General features: G+C 39.1%; 1 protein-coding gene across 8 annotated transcripts in view; it reads left to right on the top strand.

Moving 5' to 3' along the window:
* The window catches only part of UNC13B (unc-13 homolog B), a 389,750-nt gene that overhangs the window by 166,021 nt on the left and 206,107 nt on the right, over positions 1-17,622 (top strand). For all 8 annotated transcript variants that reach the window (XM_043514555.1, XM_043514556.1, XM_043514557.1 and 5 more), the window contains 2 exons: positions 8,726-9,064; positions 12,053-12,143. In XM_043514555.1, coding sequence (XP_043370490.1) covers positions 8,726-9,064; positions 12,053-12,143 — 430 coding nt within the window. The remainder of the gene's footprint in view (positions 1-8,725; positions 9,065-12,052; positions 12,144-17,622) is intronic.

Raw genomic sequence — 17,622 nt, 5'->3', positions numbered from 1 at the left:
TAAAAATCTTCTCTGAAAAAGAAGTACCAAAAAAAGTAATCCTAAAAGATGAGCAAACCAAGGAAGAAAGACCTCTTATAAGTGCTTCTGAGACAAACAAAAGTGAGAAAGCCTCTGAAGAGAACACAGTCACCAGTGTTTCTGAAACTAACCAAAATGAAACGAAAAGTGCGGCAGAAGTTAACACAAGCAGCAATTCTGTATCCTCAATCTTTGGTAAACTTACAAACTCACTCAGTTCCTTTAGCTTGAAAGCCAATTTTGAGGGTTTAGTAGTACCCAAGCAGGAGGGTGGGCCACAGAAGTCTTCAGATTTTCATCATGTGGCATATCAGCCAGACATAATTGTAGAAGAGTGCATAAACATTTCAGGAAATCAGTGTCCAGATAATGAATTGGAAAACAGGCAAAGTGGAAGTAAAGTGGAGGTTCATTCACAACCTCCAGAGCAAGGTATAACATCTGATAAGTTTTTCAGTCCGCTCAAAAAATCCTTCAGCCACTTATTGCTTCCTTCTGCTGAATCTGTGCAAAAAGAAACCTCATCTGGACTCTCAAAAGGCCACAGATCTGAAGATGATATAAAACGAAACAGTTCCAGAAACGAACGTTCCTTCCCATTTACTGGTAAACTACAGATTCCTTTCTTTAGTGGTTTTGGTTTTTCAGACAAGCCGCAGAATACAAAAGAGAAAGGACGCATCTTTCCTTCTTTGTTTAAATTTGCTTCTGCAGAAAACCTGGTAGCCTCAAAAAATCAAAGCAGTCAAAGTTTTAGTGACATAACTTCAGCGGTTAAAGATGAACACAAAAGTAGTTATTCAGGAAATACCAAATTTTGCTCATTAAAGTCTACTTCAGTTCCAAATATACCAAATCATAAAGAGGAACCTATAAGAATAAAAAACACTCACAAGGAAAACAATACATGTGCACAAGAAAATAGAAATCAAAAAAGTGCCTCAGCCACCTTTAAAGTTACACATACAAAGTGGGGATCTGTGAATGGTCAGGAAAAAAGTAGAAATATAAAACAGGATACGACGACAGCAGGACTAAACACAACAGACTTAAAATCCATGTCTTCTGATGGAGAGAGAGACCTTAAAAGCATGGATGATACAAAGAAGAAAAACGCACAACAAGATTTGCTTTCAGAACGTTTTTGGTTTTCTTCGGAAAATACTCCCAATAGGCAAGAGTTGTATGTTAAAAATGAAAGGGATAACCAGAAAAACAGTTCACCTGGGTTTTCTGGGATATTTAAATTTTCTTCAAGTGAAGATGTGCCTGACTGTAAGCAATATGAGATGAAATCAAATTCACTAGGCCTCATGAAGTTTTTTGATAGAAATGAGGAGTCTAACTTAAAAAAAAAATTCAGTAGTTCAGACATAACTTCTGATGCTGAAGGAATCCCTATGGAAAAACAAGAAACTTCCAGCTTTTTGAAAAGTTTCATATTCAGACCGAAAGAGAAACTGCTTGACACAAAAGTGATTGAATCTTCCAAAATTAGTGATCATTTACCCAGTGTAATAGTAAACAAAACAGAGGAACACCATATTTCCTACTATGGGCGCTCTGCATCTCAGAATGAGTTGTGTTCTCAACAGAGGGTACAAGACTTATCTGGGAAATCTGTAATTGGCAGGCAAGTCCCTAACCAAGATATAGAATTTAAAATGTATCATACTCTTTTAAATGAAGGATCCAATGAATTTCTTAACTTTTCTTTGTTGGATGGTAAAGTCCATAACATATCAGAGCAGTATTCAACTTGTGAAGAAACAAGAAGTCATTCTACCTTTGAATGGGAGTATGACACGGGAGAATTTTCTGCAGATGCTCAGGAAGTAGCACAGCCGGTTTATTATGTCTTAAACCAGAACTTTGATGTACCTACTGAGTTTTTGGACTGGCCTGTGTCAAATGACACAGTAATGAATCTATGTAAAAAGGATGGAAATGCAAATGTTATTGACTGGAGAATAAATGCAAATTGTGACAGACAGAATATAGATTTAAGTGTAATGTCATATGAATCCTTTGATCAGTTAGCATTTCAAGAAGTCTGCTTAGAAGAAAATGACATGCGGGCAATTAGTTCTCTCAATGGAAATGGCAGTAATCTTACACCTTTTGAAACAGACTGCAACTGCTCATTAGAAGAGTTGCCTATGGACTTAAGCTACTCATCTGGTTGTGATGGAACTATGTGGACTTTAATTGACCAAGAGTCTATAAATATGGATGAAAGTTTTGTGTATTCAACCTACAGTCAGGAGTACGAGCACTGGCTGACGCTGCTTGAGCACGGTGTATGGTGGCCATCAGAAGATGGTGATTGTGGATACTACATGTATAGTGATGGTCAGTATGTCTATTCACTGCTCACTGATCCGACAGGACAGTATGTCTATGTATGTGCACCTGAAATGTACTCACATCAAGAATATTGGAGCTATAACTTTCAGATGGATTCAATTCCAAGAGCAGTGTTGGAAGATAACATTGCTGTTTGTGGTTTCAAAGTCCCTCTTGGCAGTGAAGATGAACTATTGTGGTTTGCTGAAGAGGAGCAGCTAGATAATTACCTTATAAATAAGCCTCTTGATTTGTCTGTAGCTTTGCAAAGAAGTGATCAGCTAATGAACATGAATTTGGAGACCTTTTCACAAATGTTTGAAGAGTCTATTTATTACCAAAGAGAGCAGCCATTAGATTTTTCAGGTTATAAACTTCAAAAACTCAAAGTAGATTTTAGGCCTGAAAAGGAAAATGAGTATTGTTCAGAAGAACCTCCACTAACCCTTGATCTTAGAACACATTCCAAAGTGACTTCTAGTTGGATGTTAAATAAAGAGTTTGACATCAAGCAATCGGACAAAACCATTCCTATAACAACTTCTGAGAGTGGATCATTAGGATTTTTTGGCTTCCATCTGTTTCAGTCCTCTCATAAAACAGATGAACCTTCTGCATCTGCTGAAAGTTGGACAGAATTCAAAAAGACTGCAGAAGATAAACCACCAGTGAACAAAGTCACATCTTTATTTTCTGCTTTGGGTGGCTTAATTGGAAAGGCTTCAGGTTCTGACATTAATGAGTTTTTGGAGGATTCTACCATGAAGACAACAGGTACACAGTCAAAATTATCTGGACATAAACATGATGTTCTGTCATTAACATCAAAATTAGGGGATGATACACAAACTGGGCAAAAGACTCCCACTGAGCCTGAATTAGGGAGAAATGGTGCAACAGAATTTCATAAACTAGAATCTATTAGAAATGAAAAGCATGAATTTACTCAGACTAAAAACATCCATATGAAAAAACAAGGATTAACAAAATCATCTTCTCAACTAAGCCAGACAACTCCTGATAGCAAGTCAAATAGAGCAGATAAAACCATTAAGACAAGTCCAGTTTCAAGTCATCTTGGACCCCAAGTAAGTGATGAGGAGCACAAGAAACCTCAGCCAAATCAGAACCAGTCATCCACAGAGCCAGAGGAAACTTTATTTAAAAGTGCTTTGAAACTCTTTAGTTTAGGAGAAGATTCTTCTGCAAGTTCAACAGCTGAAAAAAATCAGGCTTCTGGATTTTTTGATTTCTTTAAAACACAGGTAAACAAAGGGCCACAGCCATCAAATCTGGAAGAAAATGATAAAACATCTCGGGAGAGAAAGGAGACTTCAGGTATTTCATCATTGTTTGGTTCCCTGGGGGATATCTTCAAAGGAGATGCAGTCTCTTCTCAACAATTGGCAAATGCCACTGTTCTATCAAAAACCGATAGAGTTCCAGCTGAGTTCAGAGAAAAATTTGAAAAGTCAGGCAGCCAGCATAGTAGCATGCAATCCCTTTCTTCTACCATTGTTGGAGAGATTAGAACAGAGGCTTGGAACAAGCGGACCTCGCCTAGTCATAGTATACAAATGGAGCAACCGAGCAGAAAGGTAGAAGGGGAGAACAACTATCACAAAAACTCTGGAAATGCATTGTACAAGCCAGTACACACAGGTCCCAGAATCTGTCAATTGAGAGAGCCCCCAGTGCAACCCAATAGTGCATCAGTGGTTATGCCAAAGCAACAAGGAGATAATCTTACGAGTGTCATACCTGATAAAACGAAACCAAGTAAGCCAGATCAGACATCTAGAGAGTCAGGGTTTAGTTTGCCTTTCAGTTTTTCAAATGCCACCGCTTCAAAATCACAGCCAGCACAACCACTCGGCAGGAGCATATTCTCATTCTTTAGTGGATCAGAGACCTCTATATCTTCAGCATCTGCTGCTAATCTTACTAATGCTGAGCAGCTTGAAACAGAAGGGCTATTTAAGCTTCCCTCCTTTTCGACTGGTCCAACAGTCAAGAAAAACTTGCCTCAAAGTAGTTCCAGCTTTAGTTTCTTCAATCTGACATCTTTTTTGGATGAAAAACCGCAAACTCCTCCAGAGAAGGAAAACATTGCAAAACATGCTCAGCAAGCAAACTCTAAGCCATTTATGAAGCAAAGCGTTTCTGTTGACTCTAGTATCAGAGTTACCAGACAATGGGGGTTAGATAGTAAAAAAGAGGCTCCTGGTATTGTGGAGCCAGTGATTGGCAAGCAAGAGACATTGAACAACTTCCCCAGCAATGCAAATGAGTTAAATGTTCCTATAGAAGAGTGGTCAGTAGAAAGTGTTGCTGAAGTAAGCAAAGAGAGTGGTGTAGAAAAGCCTTCACAGATTGATGGGAATGTCACAACAGAGCCAGTTTCTTCCGATCCTTGCCTTGAAGTTTCTATGTTACAAAAGGACAGTGAGTCCTTTTCTCCGGAGTTTCAGGAGCCAAAAGAACGTCTCCCAGACAGCACAGGAAAGGAAGAGTGTATTGCACCTTCCTCAGCCAAGGAAGAGTATTCATGTTCAAAAGGACAAACTTCTGGAAACGGGGGTGGCTGTCCAGTTTCAGATGAAAGAAACAATTTCAGAAATTTAAATTACTTAAATGTTACCAACAGTGTATCAAAGGAGGTCATCTCAGAAGAAAAATTGAACGTACCCAAGCATAAATTACCTGGGCACAAACTACCCGAGCCTACCTCTGGACTTGGATTAAAACAGACACAAGAGTCAAAGTCTTTCTCAAAAATGCCAGAAACATCTCATTTGCAAAACACAGCCAAGGAACCAGAGAATGACAAATCAGTACTGGATTCTTCAGTGGAAATATTTTCAAGCTTCATGACAAAAGTGAAATCTCCTAGAACTTTATCTGGCTTGTTCTCCCACTCTCAAACTCCAGCTGCTCCTAGTGCTCAAAAGAAAAACCCCTCCTTTCTTGCTCTCTCTTCTCTCCCAAGTGGGCCATCTCCAACTTTCACAAATGATGTTTTTGGCATTTTTAAAGGTGAAAAAGAAACATCAAAAGAGGTTTGTCTGAAACCCACTGCCAAACCTCAAGAAAGCAATAGTGGAAAAGACACCATAGGGTCAATTCCTATAAAAGATTCCAAAAAACTAGAAGAAATATCCACAGCCGAAGTGTCTGAAATAAAGACCAGCAATTCTCTGAAGGAAACTTGCCCATCAGACTCAGGAGAGAACTCCACAAAAGATTCTAGTGTGCAAATAGATATTGGAGAAAATCAAAGACTTGAAACCAGTCAAGAGAAGTCTCAGCTAAATGCTTCAGAAATGTTGGTTTCAGGTGAAGATCAAGTGCCTGAAGTACTTCAATTGAATGCTAATTTACAGCCTTCTGTAGAGTTGAGGAATGATGACCTGTGCCATTCAGCTTTGGACAGTGCAATTGGTACAGAAAAGACAATGATAACTGACCATACATCTCTCAATTTGTGTCACTTAGATGTGGGCACTACACATGTAACAGAAGAATCAACAGTTCCCACTGAGGTGGATGTTGACTTCTCCCAGGTTGACCTTAATAGTGTACTTGAACTGGAACCCAGCGCTCTAATTGATGAGGCAGATGTAAATTTGTGCCAGTCAGATCTGAATACTACTCTTGAAACAGGACTAGTCACTCCAGAGGATCAGGCAGATATTAATGCCTACCAGCCAGATGCGAATAGGACCCTTGAAATGGAACTAAATGTTCCTGCAGAGCTGACAGAACATTTAACAATGAATGAAACGACTACAGGAGGAACTAGCCCAAAATATGATTTGAATAAACAGTGTAAACCAACGAATGTTCCTCTCAGTGCAAGTAATAGTAAACCTTTGTTTGAAATGCCAAGAATACCTACTTTGTCAAAATTCAGTTTCATGTCATCTTCTGTGGAGGGTGGAAAGCCGTTTGGGACCTTCTTCTCACAACAGCCACCTTCTGCAAGTAAAATGGCAGCAGAGCCAGGCCTCATGTCCAGTTTTAAGAAGTTTTCTTCAACTCTGTTTGAAGGAGGTAATGAAGAAAAAGTGAGTAGGACAGATAGTGTCCAAGGGGCAGTGTTTGGCAAGAAGCTAGATTTTTCATTTCCTTGGCAAAAAGACAACAAGGAGACCTCTGTCAAAAGGGAACTGGATGTTCTGCCACAGCTTTTATCAAAACCAGATGTAAAGGTGCTGGGAACAGTCAGTGCAGATGAGAATTCAAAATCTGCTGTGTCTAATCAACTAGATGATCCAAATACTGAATCAAGTTTGTCTACTGAGCAGCTTGACGTGGTGAATACTGAACTTTCTGAAGAAGCGTCTAGAACCAGCAATATTGATGTGTCCAGCAAAAAGTTAAAAGACAGAGTTGCCGAAGAATCTGAAGATCAACAAAGCACAATTTCCAATAAACTGTCTCGTCCTCCTTCCGTGGAAGAACTACCAGGAGAGTTACCACGTCAGCAGGTTGAGTCTGAACAGGAAGATCTTGTTTCTCCTCCTGACACAGTAGCGCTTCATCCTGGATCACAGGCAGCAGATCTGAATAGCACGGAACCATCAAATAAGAAAAGGCCAGTTACAAAAGCAGCATAATAAATGGTATCCAGCAATTGACCATTTATAATGCAAGTGCTCTCTACCAGTAGATATCAAACTTTGTGTTACTGTGCATAATTCAGTCTTATCCCTATTTATGATCAGTTGTTTGTAGCATTACTTGTAGTTGACATTAGCGAATACTGTTGTGTAGTCACTAGATTAAACACTAAGTCCTTGTATCATTTTTCTCAACTTCCTTTGCTCTCCTGTGTGTTTTGTAAGAATGTAATTAGCTTGCTCATGTGCTCCTTTTGTGTTCTGTCTCAGTGAATGAGTTGTTTTGAGTGTTGCTTTCATTAGCCTTTCACAACTTAATTCTTTGCGTGATAAAAGTTGGGTATGTACAGAATGGTTTTGCTTACTTGTTTAGTGATTATATTCACTGAAAAAACATTTGTGACACTAGATAATACTCTGCTGTGCCCAGAAAATTGTTATTTATAAAATAGATGTTTGGCCTTTAAATTGTTGAAGCTTGATTTGCCATTTAATAATTATTACAGAAATATTTAGAATGTTTTCCAATTTTTCAGGCTTTTTAACATTTCCAAAGGTGGCAATGAAGGTATTACAGGTTAAACTGTAAGGTTGTGAGTCATTAAAATCTCTACACAATCTGCATACTTCAAGCAATGTAGGATGCTACTGAGTAAGGTTTGCAGTAGTTCACAAACCTCTATTTTGTCCTGTGTATATTCCAAATTATAATTGCCTCAGACTCGCACATGGTGGAGATTTGCAGAATTCCCATTGGTGAGCAGTGAAAGGGAAGCTTGCTCTCCCATATGTCCCTATTGTTAACTATACTATGAACAGAGGAAATCAGACTCCAGGGCTGCCAATCCAGCACCAAATGCAATTAAAAAATGTAGCATATGTGAGAATTACACATAGTGCATTAATTCCAAAGGACCATCATTCACGAATCAAAATCTGTTCCCAAAGTGACTGTAACTGAACCATTGCTCGTGCACATTAAGGTCAAAACATTATCCCTCCGTATTAGGTGATAGAAAGTATTATACATATATACACAAGTAAGATGTTTTAGTAATGGTTTCTGAAGGAAAGCTTAACATGGAATTTCCTGACTCTGCATGTGAAATTTCCATCCCAAAATGTCCTAATTTTTATGTGTGGTTTTTATATGGAATCATTGCTTTCTAAAGAGTTCAGTAGGATTAAGATGCATGCGCTCCTTCTGCTAAGAAAGATCCATCTTTGTGGTCACAGATTCTGGCAGCAGTACAATTAATGAGATGGAAGTAAAGAGCATTTAAAATAGTGGAAGATGAGCTATCTTCCTTTCAGATTCCCATGCACACATTTCTACTCTTCTGTGTTGATTGGAATACCTTCATTGTTAACCCTGGCTGAATTTCTTTAGAATAGGGGAATAGTATAGTGCTGGTATGATTACTGTTACAAATTAGTATAGGTTAGTATAGGTTAGTATACCAATAGGCACTGCATTTCTGTCTCCATTGCTGTAGTACCTACAGTAGGTTTATGCTCAATTTCTGATGTAATTTAGATTAGTTCAGGGATTACAATGGTTAGATACCATGAGCTGATTATACACATCTAGCAAGCCAGAATATAGCCAAGCTTTGCACTAAATGTAGTGTCTTATGTAGTTTCCGTGCAGATTGTTAGTCGCAACAAACAGCAAGTTTAGTATGTTTCCTATCTGCCACTGCCTTTTGACTTATTTATCTCATACTCCTCCCCAGTCCTGCTGGAAGTAGCAGGTATGGCTCCTCATGTAACGTCAGTCAGGGAAGCTCTCAGCTGAGTGAGCTGGACCATTACCATGAAAGCGCCCAGGGGTCTGAGCAAGAGGATGAACACCGGGAAGGGGAATCCAATCATTCCTGTCACAGCTCTGGCAGCTATCAGAAGGATGGCCAGGAGTCGCGCAGTGAGCAGGAGGAACACCATGAGCATCACAGCGAAACAACAGAGAAGGAAAAGGTCTGTGTGAGGGATGAGACAGCTCAAGATCATTCTGCATCCAAGTTAACCCCACAACTTGAGAAGCCCAAGGAGATCCCTGCAGGGCGGCCAGAGAGGTAAGTGAAGTGTACAGTATGTCAGTGTAAAGTAATGGAGATGTTGTAATTTACAGTGAAATCATACGCGCCGACATTCTACTTTCTCTGGGGGTGCTTGACCCGTGCTCCACCCCAGGCCCCACCCCCACTCCACCCCTTCCCCGGAGGCCATGCCCCACCTCTTCCCGCCCCTTTCCCTCCCCCAAGCGCGTCCCTCCCTCCCTTCTCCTCCTCCCTCCCAGCGCCCTCCTGCATGCTGCTAAACAGCTGATCTGCGGCGGGTGGGAGGCGCTGATGTGTGGGGCTGCGGGGGAGGAGGGCTTCCAGTGGGTGCTGAGCACCCACTAATTTTTTCTCGTGAGTACTCCAGCCCTGGAGCATCCATGGAGTCGGCACCTATGAGTGAAATGCTCGTTTTACTGTTGACATTTATATCATCTGGTTAACCCCAGAGTTGGAAGTGAGTCTGCAATGTCCCCATCTTACACTCTTCCCAAACAAATCAGTTGATCATATTGACATGCTGTATTCTGATAAATATCTTTACACTCAGTGACAGATGTTTGGGAAACTTAAACAGTACTTACTGGATAGCTGAGTTGCAGGCACCCTCCTTCAGTGACCTAGCAACTCATCTGCAATATTTTTTTCCTCCATTTTTGATAAGGGGTAAGAGAGGCAGGCCTGGAACAGCTGGATTGCTCCTGACTAGAAAAGCTGTGTGCTTATGCCCATACTAGCAAACCAAACCTGTTTAGTGGCAGTGAACCTTGTGGCAGGACACACGTCATCGATCCAAACCTGAAAGGAGTGGAAATAAGTAGTTCAGGCATTTTTTCCCACCTTCGTATTTCATTCAACACTATCGATACCATGCTCCCTAAACCTTTCACTCCCGTCTCCAACAGCTACCAAAAAGCAATATATAAGCTTAATCAAATGTGCTCTCTGATACAGAACCTTAACAGTGACCTCAGGGTGTTTATACCCGTCGTTCATCACATCTGACTGTTAGATATTCCATGCATTTGGGAAGCTAAACCGCCTTAACACTGCTGACAACAATTTGCAGTCCAGCACAGCTGTGAACAAGTGTCTTGTCCTACTAGAAAGCTGAAGAGCAGCTGATTTGATCATTTATGCCATTTTAAATTGATCTATTATTGATAGATAGTCCTGACCACTCAGAGGGTAGAAATGTAGAGTTTATTTATAAAAATTCCTACACTTGGAACATCATTTGCATAATCAGTGTTGGTTTTCAGTAACTGTAGAATTGCAATTGCCCTGTACTCTATCTGACTGCCATTGTTAGCCTGTCAGAGTACAACGATTTGCATTATTATAGTAGGTTATTTCTCAGTATTCATCATATGAATAAGAACATTTCTCTACTCTGATTCACTGCTGTAAGTCCTCTGCTGTTGGTCCTGCATTGTAATGTTCCAACCTTTTTGCCAGTGGTGAAGGCAGCCCTTCATTCTTTATCTCACTTCAGCTGAAGCAGAAATACTCCTAGGCTTAAGGCTGGTCCACACACAGGTTTTGTACCAACTTAACTATTTTGCTTAGGTGGGTGACTTCCTACCAAAATAGTTAAATTGGTCCAAGACCCTAGAGGGGATGCAGTTATGTTGGTATAAAGGTTTAAATTACTCCCTCGAATGTAGAGAAGGTTAAGGGGTGACTTAATTACAGTCTATAAGTACCTATGTGGGGAACAAATACTTTGCAATCTAGCAGAGAAAGGTATAACGTGATGGAGATGCTGGAAGTTGAAGCTAGACAAATTCATTCTGGAAATAAGATGTAAATTTTTAACGGTGAGACTAATTAACCATTGGAACAACTTACCTAGGATTGTGGTGGATCTACCATCACTGGGAATTTTTAAATCAAAATGGAATGTTTTTTCTAAAAGCTCTGCTCTAGGTATTATTTTGGGGAAGTTCTCTGGCCTGTGTTTTATATAGATCAGACTAGATGGAACCTGTGAATCTATGAATAAGAATGAACTGTACAGATATAAGCACCTTTATACTAATATAGGTAAATAGGTGCAATTTTTGTGTAGACAAGTCCTTATGTCAGAGACCTAAAAAGACATCACCACTACCAACAAAAAGATTGGTGAAAAAGAGAGAGCCAAACTTTTCTAAAACTCTTATGGCTAACTTCACTCACCTCCTTCAGACTTGATCCTGCTTTCCTGTTACAAATCAGCAAAATTCTTTCTCCAGAAAAACTATTTGCTGTTTACATTGTTGTCAGTTGTCATGTGTGTCTGGCACTGTACAGACAGGTAAAGACCAGATGCCTTCCCCTTAATGCTCACCATGTAAATGGGAAATGTACAAAGGATGGACTAGTGCTATGTGAGGTAAGGGAGAGTGCATAGACAAGTACATGGTGGGTTGTTGTGGTAGAGAAGTATTATCAACTGGAGTGTTTGAAGGACAGATGTGCACACGCCCCGCCAGTTGGGGTGGTAGCGGCAGCAGTGTGATAAACTGCATTTATCATGCATCTGTGACCACGAACATCCCCCTTTCTACTCCCTTTCTGCTGGGACTGCTTTTAACATTGCAAATCTCTAAGCAACTTGAGGCTGTTATTCTTTTAAAGCTACAAAAATATTTTTCCCTCACATGTGGAATTTCTTCCCCGAAAAGACCAGGAACGAGTTGGTCTCATTATCTTATAAGTCACCAAGTCTCAGAATAGTTCTTTTATACCGTTAGAAAGCTAGGAATTTCTCTTTCCCATAGTTGCTGTTTCAGTCCAAGGCCTCTTATCCCGAACTGCCATAGATTGGCATCTCCTTTACAGGAGTATCTTTGGGATTGTATGTGGCTTTCTAACGTGCTGGGTATTCATGTGCCTGCCTCTTCATCTGTATTTGCAGTTGCACTCCAGTTCCTTAACAATTTTGCCACATTTTGAATAAGTGTATTTCATTTTGTGGTTTTTCTATTTCTAAAATTGTTCTCATATCTTTGTTTTAAGTTACCTTGATGAAAATGAGCCCCCACCGTTTTCTCCCACAAGAGCTCGCTGGCTCCGAGCTATTAACAAAATACGACTACGGCTTCAGGAGGTAAGGTTACATGTTACTTCACTTTTTCCTCCTTTTCTGTGCTTGCTAATTTTTTAAATTGTGGCTGGTCTTTGAGGCACACCTCATAGTTTTAGTTTATACTAGCAAAATTTCAGTAAACGCACCATACAAAGCTGGAATCTGTGTATTGTACTGAGACCTAGCCACTTAGAGCCACTTAGAAACAAATCCTGTAGTAGGACTGATAGGTCAGTAGCTGGGCACTTCCGAAGGGATTTTAATACAGACAAAAAAGATGCAGAATCTATGAAAGTGCTTTCTAATTTGTATAAAATATATTTGAAACCAACAGACATGGCTGCTAGATAATTTGGGACTGAATTATTGATTATTTACTTTGACCAGTTCAAAATTGAGTGTATGTGTTTTTCAAACTATTATCAGAATCTCTTGTTAGCTCAGTATGATTGTTTCTCTTATAGCGCACAATTGTTTCTTGAGAAGCTTTACATCAAACACTTGGTAAATCTTTGATATTAATGGGTGTATATCCTCACATCTCGGAAAATGTAATGGTTTTGTTAACTTTGTTATTTGGAAGTTTAAAAGGAACAGATTGGGAGGTTTTCTTCTGCATTTGGAATATTCTGATTTGAAAAGCATAAAAACAGTTTTCGGTATGAGTTTTACACACTTTTATCCTGTGTCCAGTCACGGAGAATATATGGTGTGTTCAGTTTCTACAGATGGTAAGCTATTGCCTGCTAGCAGAAGCACACACTTCATGTCTTCCTTTTACATGTGGTCTTTTCCTCTGTCTGCTTTATAATGATATGGGTGTTACAATTATATCTGCTTGAAGACTGTGATAACGTCCTGCATGGGATACAGTTGAGTACCACTAGTAGAATTTGTACCTGTTTCCTTCGTTTCTTTTGAAACTGTTTAAAGTGTGTGTCTTGGGAGACAAAAGAGCTGTTTGTCTTGTTCTTCACAGTTCCATTTTTGGCTCACCTTAGTCATAATCCAGATCCCTTTTCCACCTAATTCTTGAGATCTATGATGCATCAAATGATGGTGCTTTTACTATTTTAAGGTCATTGAAGTAAGTTCATATTTTGGATTGGACAAACTGGGGTTTTTAAGAAGAATATGTATCAAACTTTAGGGATAAAACTGGCAGGGCTTGTTGGGCATTGGTGTTGAGAAGAAAGGAAGCTTTTGTTTAACTGATGTCAGGTGGTATATATTTCCTGCATACAAAATAAAACAATTTAGTTCTGCCGTAGAATATGGAGAATATGACAAAATTATCCCGGCTGAAGAAAATGAAATGGATTGTAGCGCCTATACCAAGTGCCATAGAGATTACCCTACATCACTGTGTGCCAGTGAATCTCTGTCCTGATGTGGTAGGACACTTACAGATGTGACACGCAAATTCTGTATCCATATGAATTCAAAGCTTTGACTTTCAGTTAATCTGATTGGTAAACAAGCCAATGGCTGATTATTACAATTCTCAAAAAGAAAAGGAGTACTTGTGGCACCTTAGAGACTAACAAATTTATTAGAGCATAAGCTTTCGTGAGCTACAGCTCACTTCATCGGATGCATTTGGTGGGAAAAAAACAAACAAACAAAAAAAACAAACAAACAAAAAAAAAACAATTCTGTTTTTTGTAAAGTAGCACATGTCCATTACCCATTGACTTGAGCTGGCAAATTCCTCTTACAGATACTGAAACTGGTTGTAGTAACTTTTGTTTGCTAATCATCTGGGTAGGAATTTGAACCATTAACTCAGAAATAGAAAGGGCCATATGTGGTTATCAATCCCGCCTCCCACCTAGGAAGTTGTTAGCCCTTGTGTGAGAGTTACGCATACATCCTACAGCATCACGAGTCAGTGAGATAATAAGAGTTTAATGTAAGATTTGATGGATACAAAGAGGTACAGTAAGTTGTGAATATGCAAATTACTAAAATGTCTTCTTCCAGCGTATATTGAGTTTGTCTCTGTTTGTTGGTTCGTTGAACTCCTTTGAATGGAGAGTTACAGATGAGTCAAAATGTTACTTCCCCATTTCTTAGCTGTTTTGTCCCTGGATTACTGCAGTCATCTAAAAAGAATTAACTTTAATCATTTTAGAATAAAATGATGGTTTCTAGCCCAGCAAGGGCTCTGACTGAATCCTCGTACTCTCGCACAACAGGCTTGTCTATATAGGGAAATTAATAAGAATAACTGTTGTGGTTACTTTTTCCGTGTAGGCACTCTTATTCTGGAATAAGAGTGTCTGTACAGGGAGCTCTTCTGGAAAACTCTTGGTCCTTTAAATTCACTCCCTGCCTTAATCCAAAGTAATTGTCAAATGTAGATGAGCCCAAGAAACTTTTGAGTTAAGGCAAATTTGAATCTGATTTTTCCCTTATGTTAGTCTGCAAATTTAACAAAAGTATAGAATAGTATTTCTATTTGTTTTTAATAAAGAAAAACATTTAAAGACCCTATAGACATACTCCTGAATACTGAAAGCACTGTAAACATTGCTATCCAGAAGCCATTTGTCCATTTTTTTAAGACACATTACTGCTTTGATATAGGGAAGGTGGTGTGAAATTTCTTCCTGTACTTTATATAAAAAGTTAAATACATTGATTCATTCATTTTTGTTCTCAACTTTAGGCATTTAGGCCATGTTTTCCCTTGAATTTTTTTCTCATAGATGCAGTTCTCTCCAAAATGGTTTTGATTTGAAATCTTCATCTTTAGCAATTAAATATATACAATTCTGTTCTCTTTAATAGTCATGTAACTGCATGGTCTGTCTTGATAATTGCTTCTATCGCAGAAACCCTCCCCCCAGGTTAAGTGACTGTTCTCTTCCTTCTTGTTGATCTAATAAGGATCAGTCTTATTCAGTCTCTCTTGCTGGATATTCAGCAGTTCTGAAAATTGAACCACTTTTCTAGGCACCTAAATGAGGATTAGGGAGCCCAGCTTTAGGCACTCATTTTCAAAAATCCTGAAAACCTTGCCTCAAATAAATAAATATCCCTAAACACCCGTTGACGTCTTTTATTAAATTTGAGGCAAAGTTTTCAGGATTTTTGAAGGCAGAAGCAGAAGGCATTCTCTAAATGATTCTTAGTTTCCCAATATAGTCCTGCATTTCAGCCAAAGATTTTGTTGCCAGAATTTTCTCAGGGGTGCGATGCAAATTAATGATCAAATATCTGCTGCCACGCTGTTACCTGCTGTGGGCTGTGTTTTAGTTTTTGGCAGAAGTTGCATTCCTATGCTGTTTGCCACATTTTTAGTGCATACTAGTAGAGAAGAAACTTATAATATTAGCCTCTTTAAGTTAATACACTGTTTGTGAAAGGCACTGGATTGATAGTCTTAGCAAATGAAGTTGTATTTATCCACTGGACAATGAAATGCAGTGTCGCTGAAAGCCCTTCCCATTCTGTCCTGTACTGTTCTCCTGTACTGGAACAGAAGAACACCTTCTAGGATTGTGTAGGAAGTTCAGTCTCTTTGGCACTTCCCATCGTTGGTGAAGAATGGTAGGCAGGATACTAATTAGTGCCTGTTGTGATTGTACATGTTGTGAGTTGAGCACTTGTCCACTTGAAACTGGACTGAGACCCAGAGGTCAACAAACAGCACTTTGAATGCCAACTACTTGCCATTATTAGCAATCTGGGTTGGATTTGAATTGGTGACCAAGAGGTGAAACTCTCCATATCCAATTCCCAAGCTCCTGACTATTCATAGTATATTGATTTCTAATAGTTTCAGTGGAATTTGGTATATTTTTACTATTTTACTCCTGCTTGATCATTTAAAAAAAATCTTTGCAAATGTCCTTGGCCAGTACCCCAAAGATGATTAAGCTGTGCATTTCCCAAAGCATCCCACGCGGTAACAGAGAAGTGAGTTTAAGCTCTGTATATTTCAGTTCTGAAAATATACCTTTCCTAAGGGTTGCCATAGATTTGTTGTCACGTGGAGAATTTCATCTCCATCTGCAAGACTTTTGTGTTTGCCAGATATTGTATCTGGCAGGGTTTCCTCCACTTCTGAGAAATAGCACAGATCAAATTATGCAATGCTGGGAAAAAAATCTGTAAAGCAGAGAAACTCTGAATTCCTGCTTTCCTCAAAGATCCCATTGGTACAATGGAGAGGACAGTTAGGATAGGGATTGTTTCTGACCTTATTGCAGACTACCTGCCTGACCTCAGGCACTTCCATTTAAAATTGCACTTAAGTTACATTTCATTTCTGTGTACTTCAGATCCTCATATGTCAAATGGGAATACTATCCCATACTTCATAGGAGTGTTGTGAGGATAAATCAGTAAATACTTGGGAGGCACTCAGATACTAAAGCAATGGAGGGTACATAAGTATGTATGTAGACTATAACCACACTCTGCCAGATTGTTATCTAGCTAATGGGCAGACCAGTCTTGTGCAATAGCAGAAGAAATTGGCCAAGCAAAAACTTAGCCCACTATATGCCTTTACAGAGCCCCACCTGGTTTCATCACTGTCTCTGCTGACATAACCTTTAGCAAAAGGTTTCTCTACTATGGTACTTAATTAATCTGCATTGATTAATTATTTCCTTCTCGCTGCTAGTCATTCTACAATGAGGAGAGAGTCAGCAGATTTACTCTACTCAAAGGAGAGATGCATTTCATCTCCCCTGTCAGCACCTCAAAGGGTGGCATATCCACCGATTCAAATATCTACTCTCTCACTTATTATATGGGAATAACATTTGTATTAAGTTTGCTCATCCTTATTAAGATTCTCTTAGAGACTTACCACCAATTTTTAACCTGATTTACATTAAACATTCATGGAATTACAGCTTTAGTAAAGGGATAATTTTCCATGTGTATACAGTGGCAATAGTTCTACATATTCATTAATATGTTATAAATTGGTTTCAGAGTAGCAGCCGTGTTAGTCTGTATTCGCAAAAAGAAAAGGAGTACTTGTGCCACCTTAGAGACTAACAAATTTATTTGAGCATAAGCTTTCGTGAGCTACAGCTCACTTCATCGGATGCATTCGATGAAGTGAGCTGTAGCTCACGAAAGCTTATGCTCTAATAAATTTGTTAGTCTCTAAGGTGCCACAAGTACTCCTTTTCTTGTTATAAATTGGAATAGCTTTGGATGGACTAATCTCTGATGGCAAAAATCAGCAGTCATGCCCTTTTTGGAAAAGAGAAATTGAAAAGTAAGAGAAAATTTCACTGCCAGAAGACAGGATACTGAGCTAGATGGACCTATGGTCTGGCCCAGTATGGCCGTTCTTATGCAAGTCTCTTGGGAAGTAGCTTTCTAGCTAGTTTTAGAAAGTTTTTTCCAAGGACCAGTACAACTAAAAACCTTAATTGCTAACATGATTTTTTGTATGCTTCTCTAAACATTGTAGGACACTAACAGTCCATTTTGATTTCTTTTCACTGCCTACTGAAGAAAATACCAACAC

Source organism: Dermochelys coriacea, chromosome 5 (assembly GCF_009764565.3).
Source record: "Dermochelys coriacea isolate rDerCor1 chromosome 5, rDerCor1.pri.v4, whole genome shotgun sequence".
In the NCBI taxonomy this organism is placed as follows: Eukaryota; Metazoa; Chordata; order Testudines; family Dermochelyidae; genus Dermochelys; species Dermochelys coriacea.
Note: the sequence above shows the minus strand (reverse complement) of the source record. Positions and strands in the feature narration are given on the sequence as shown.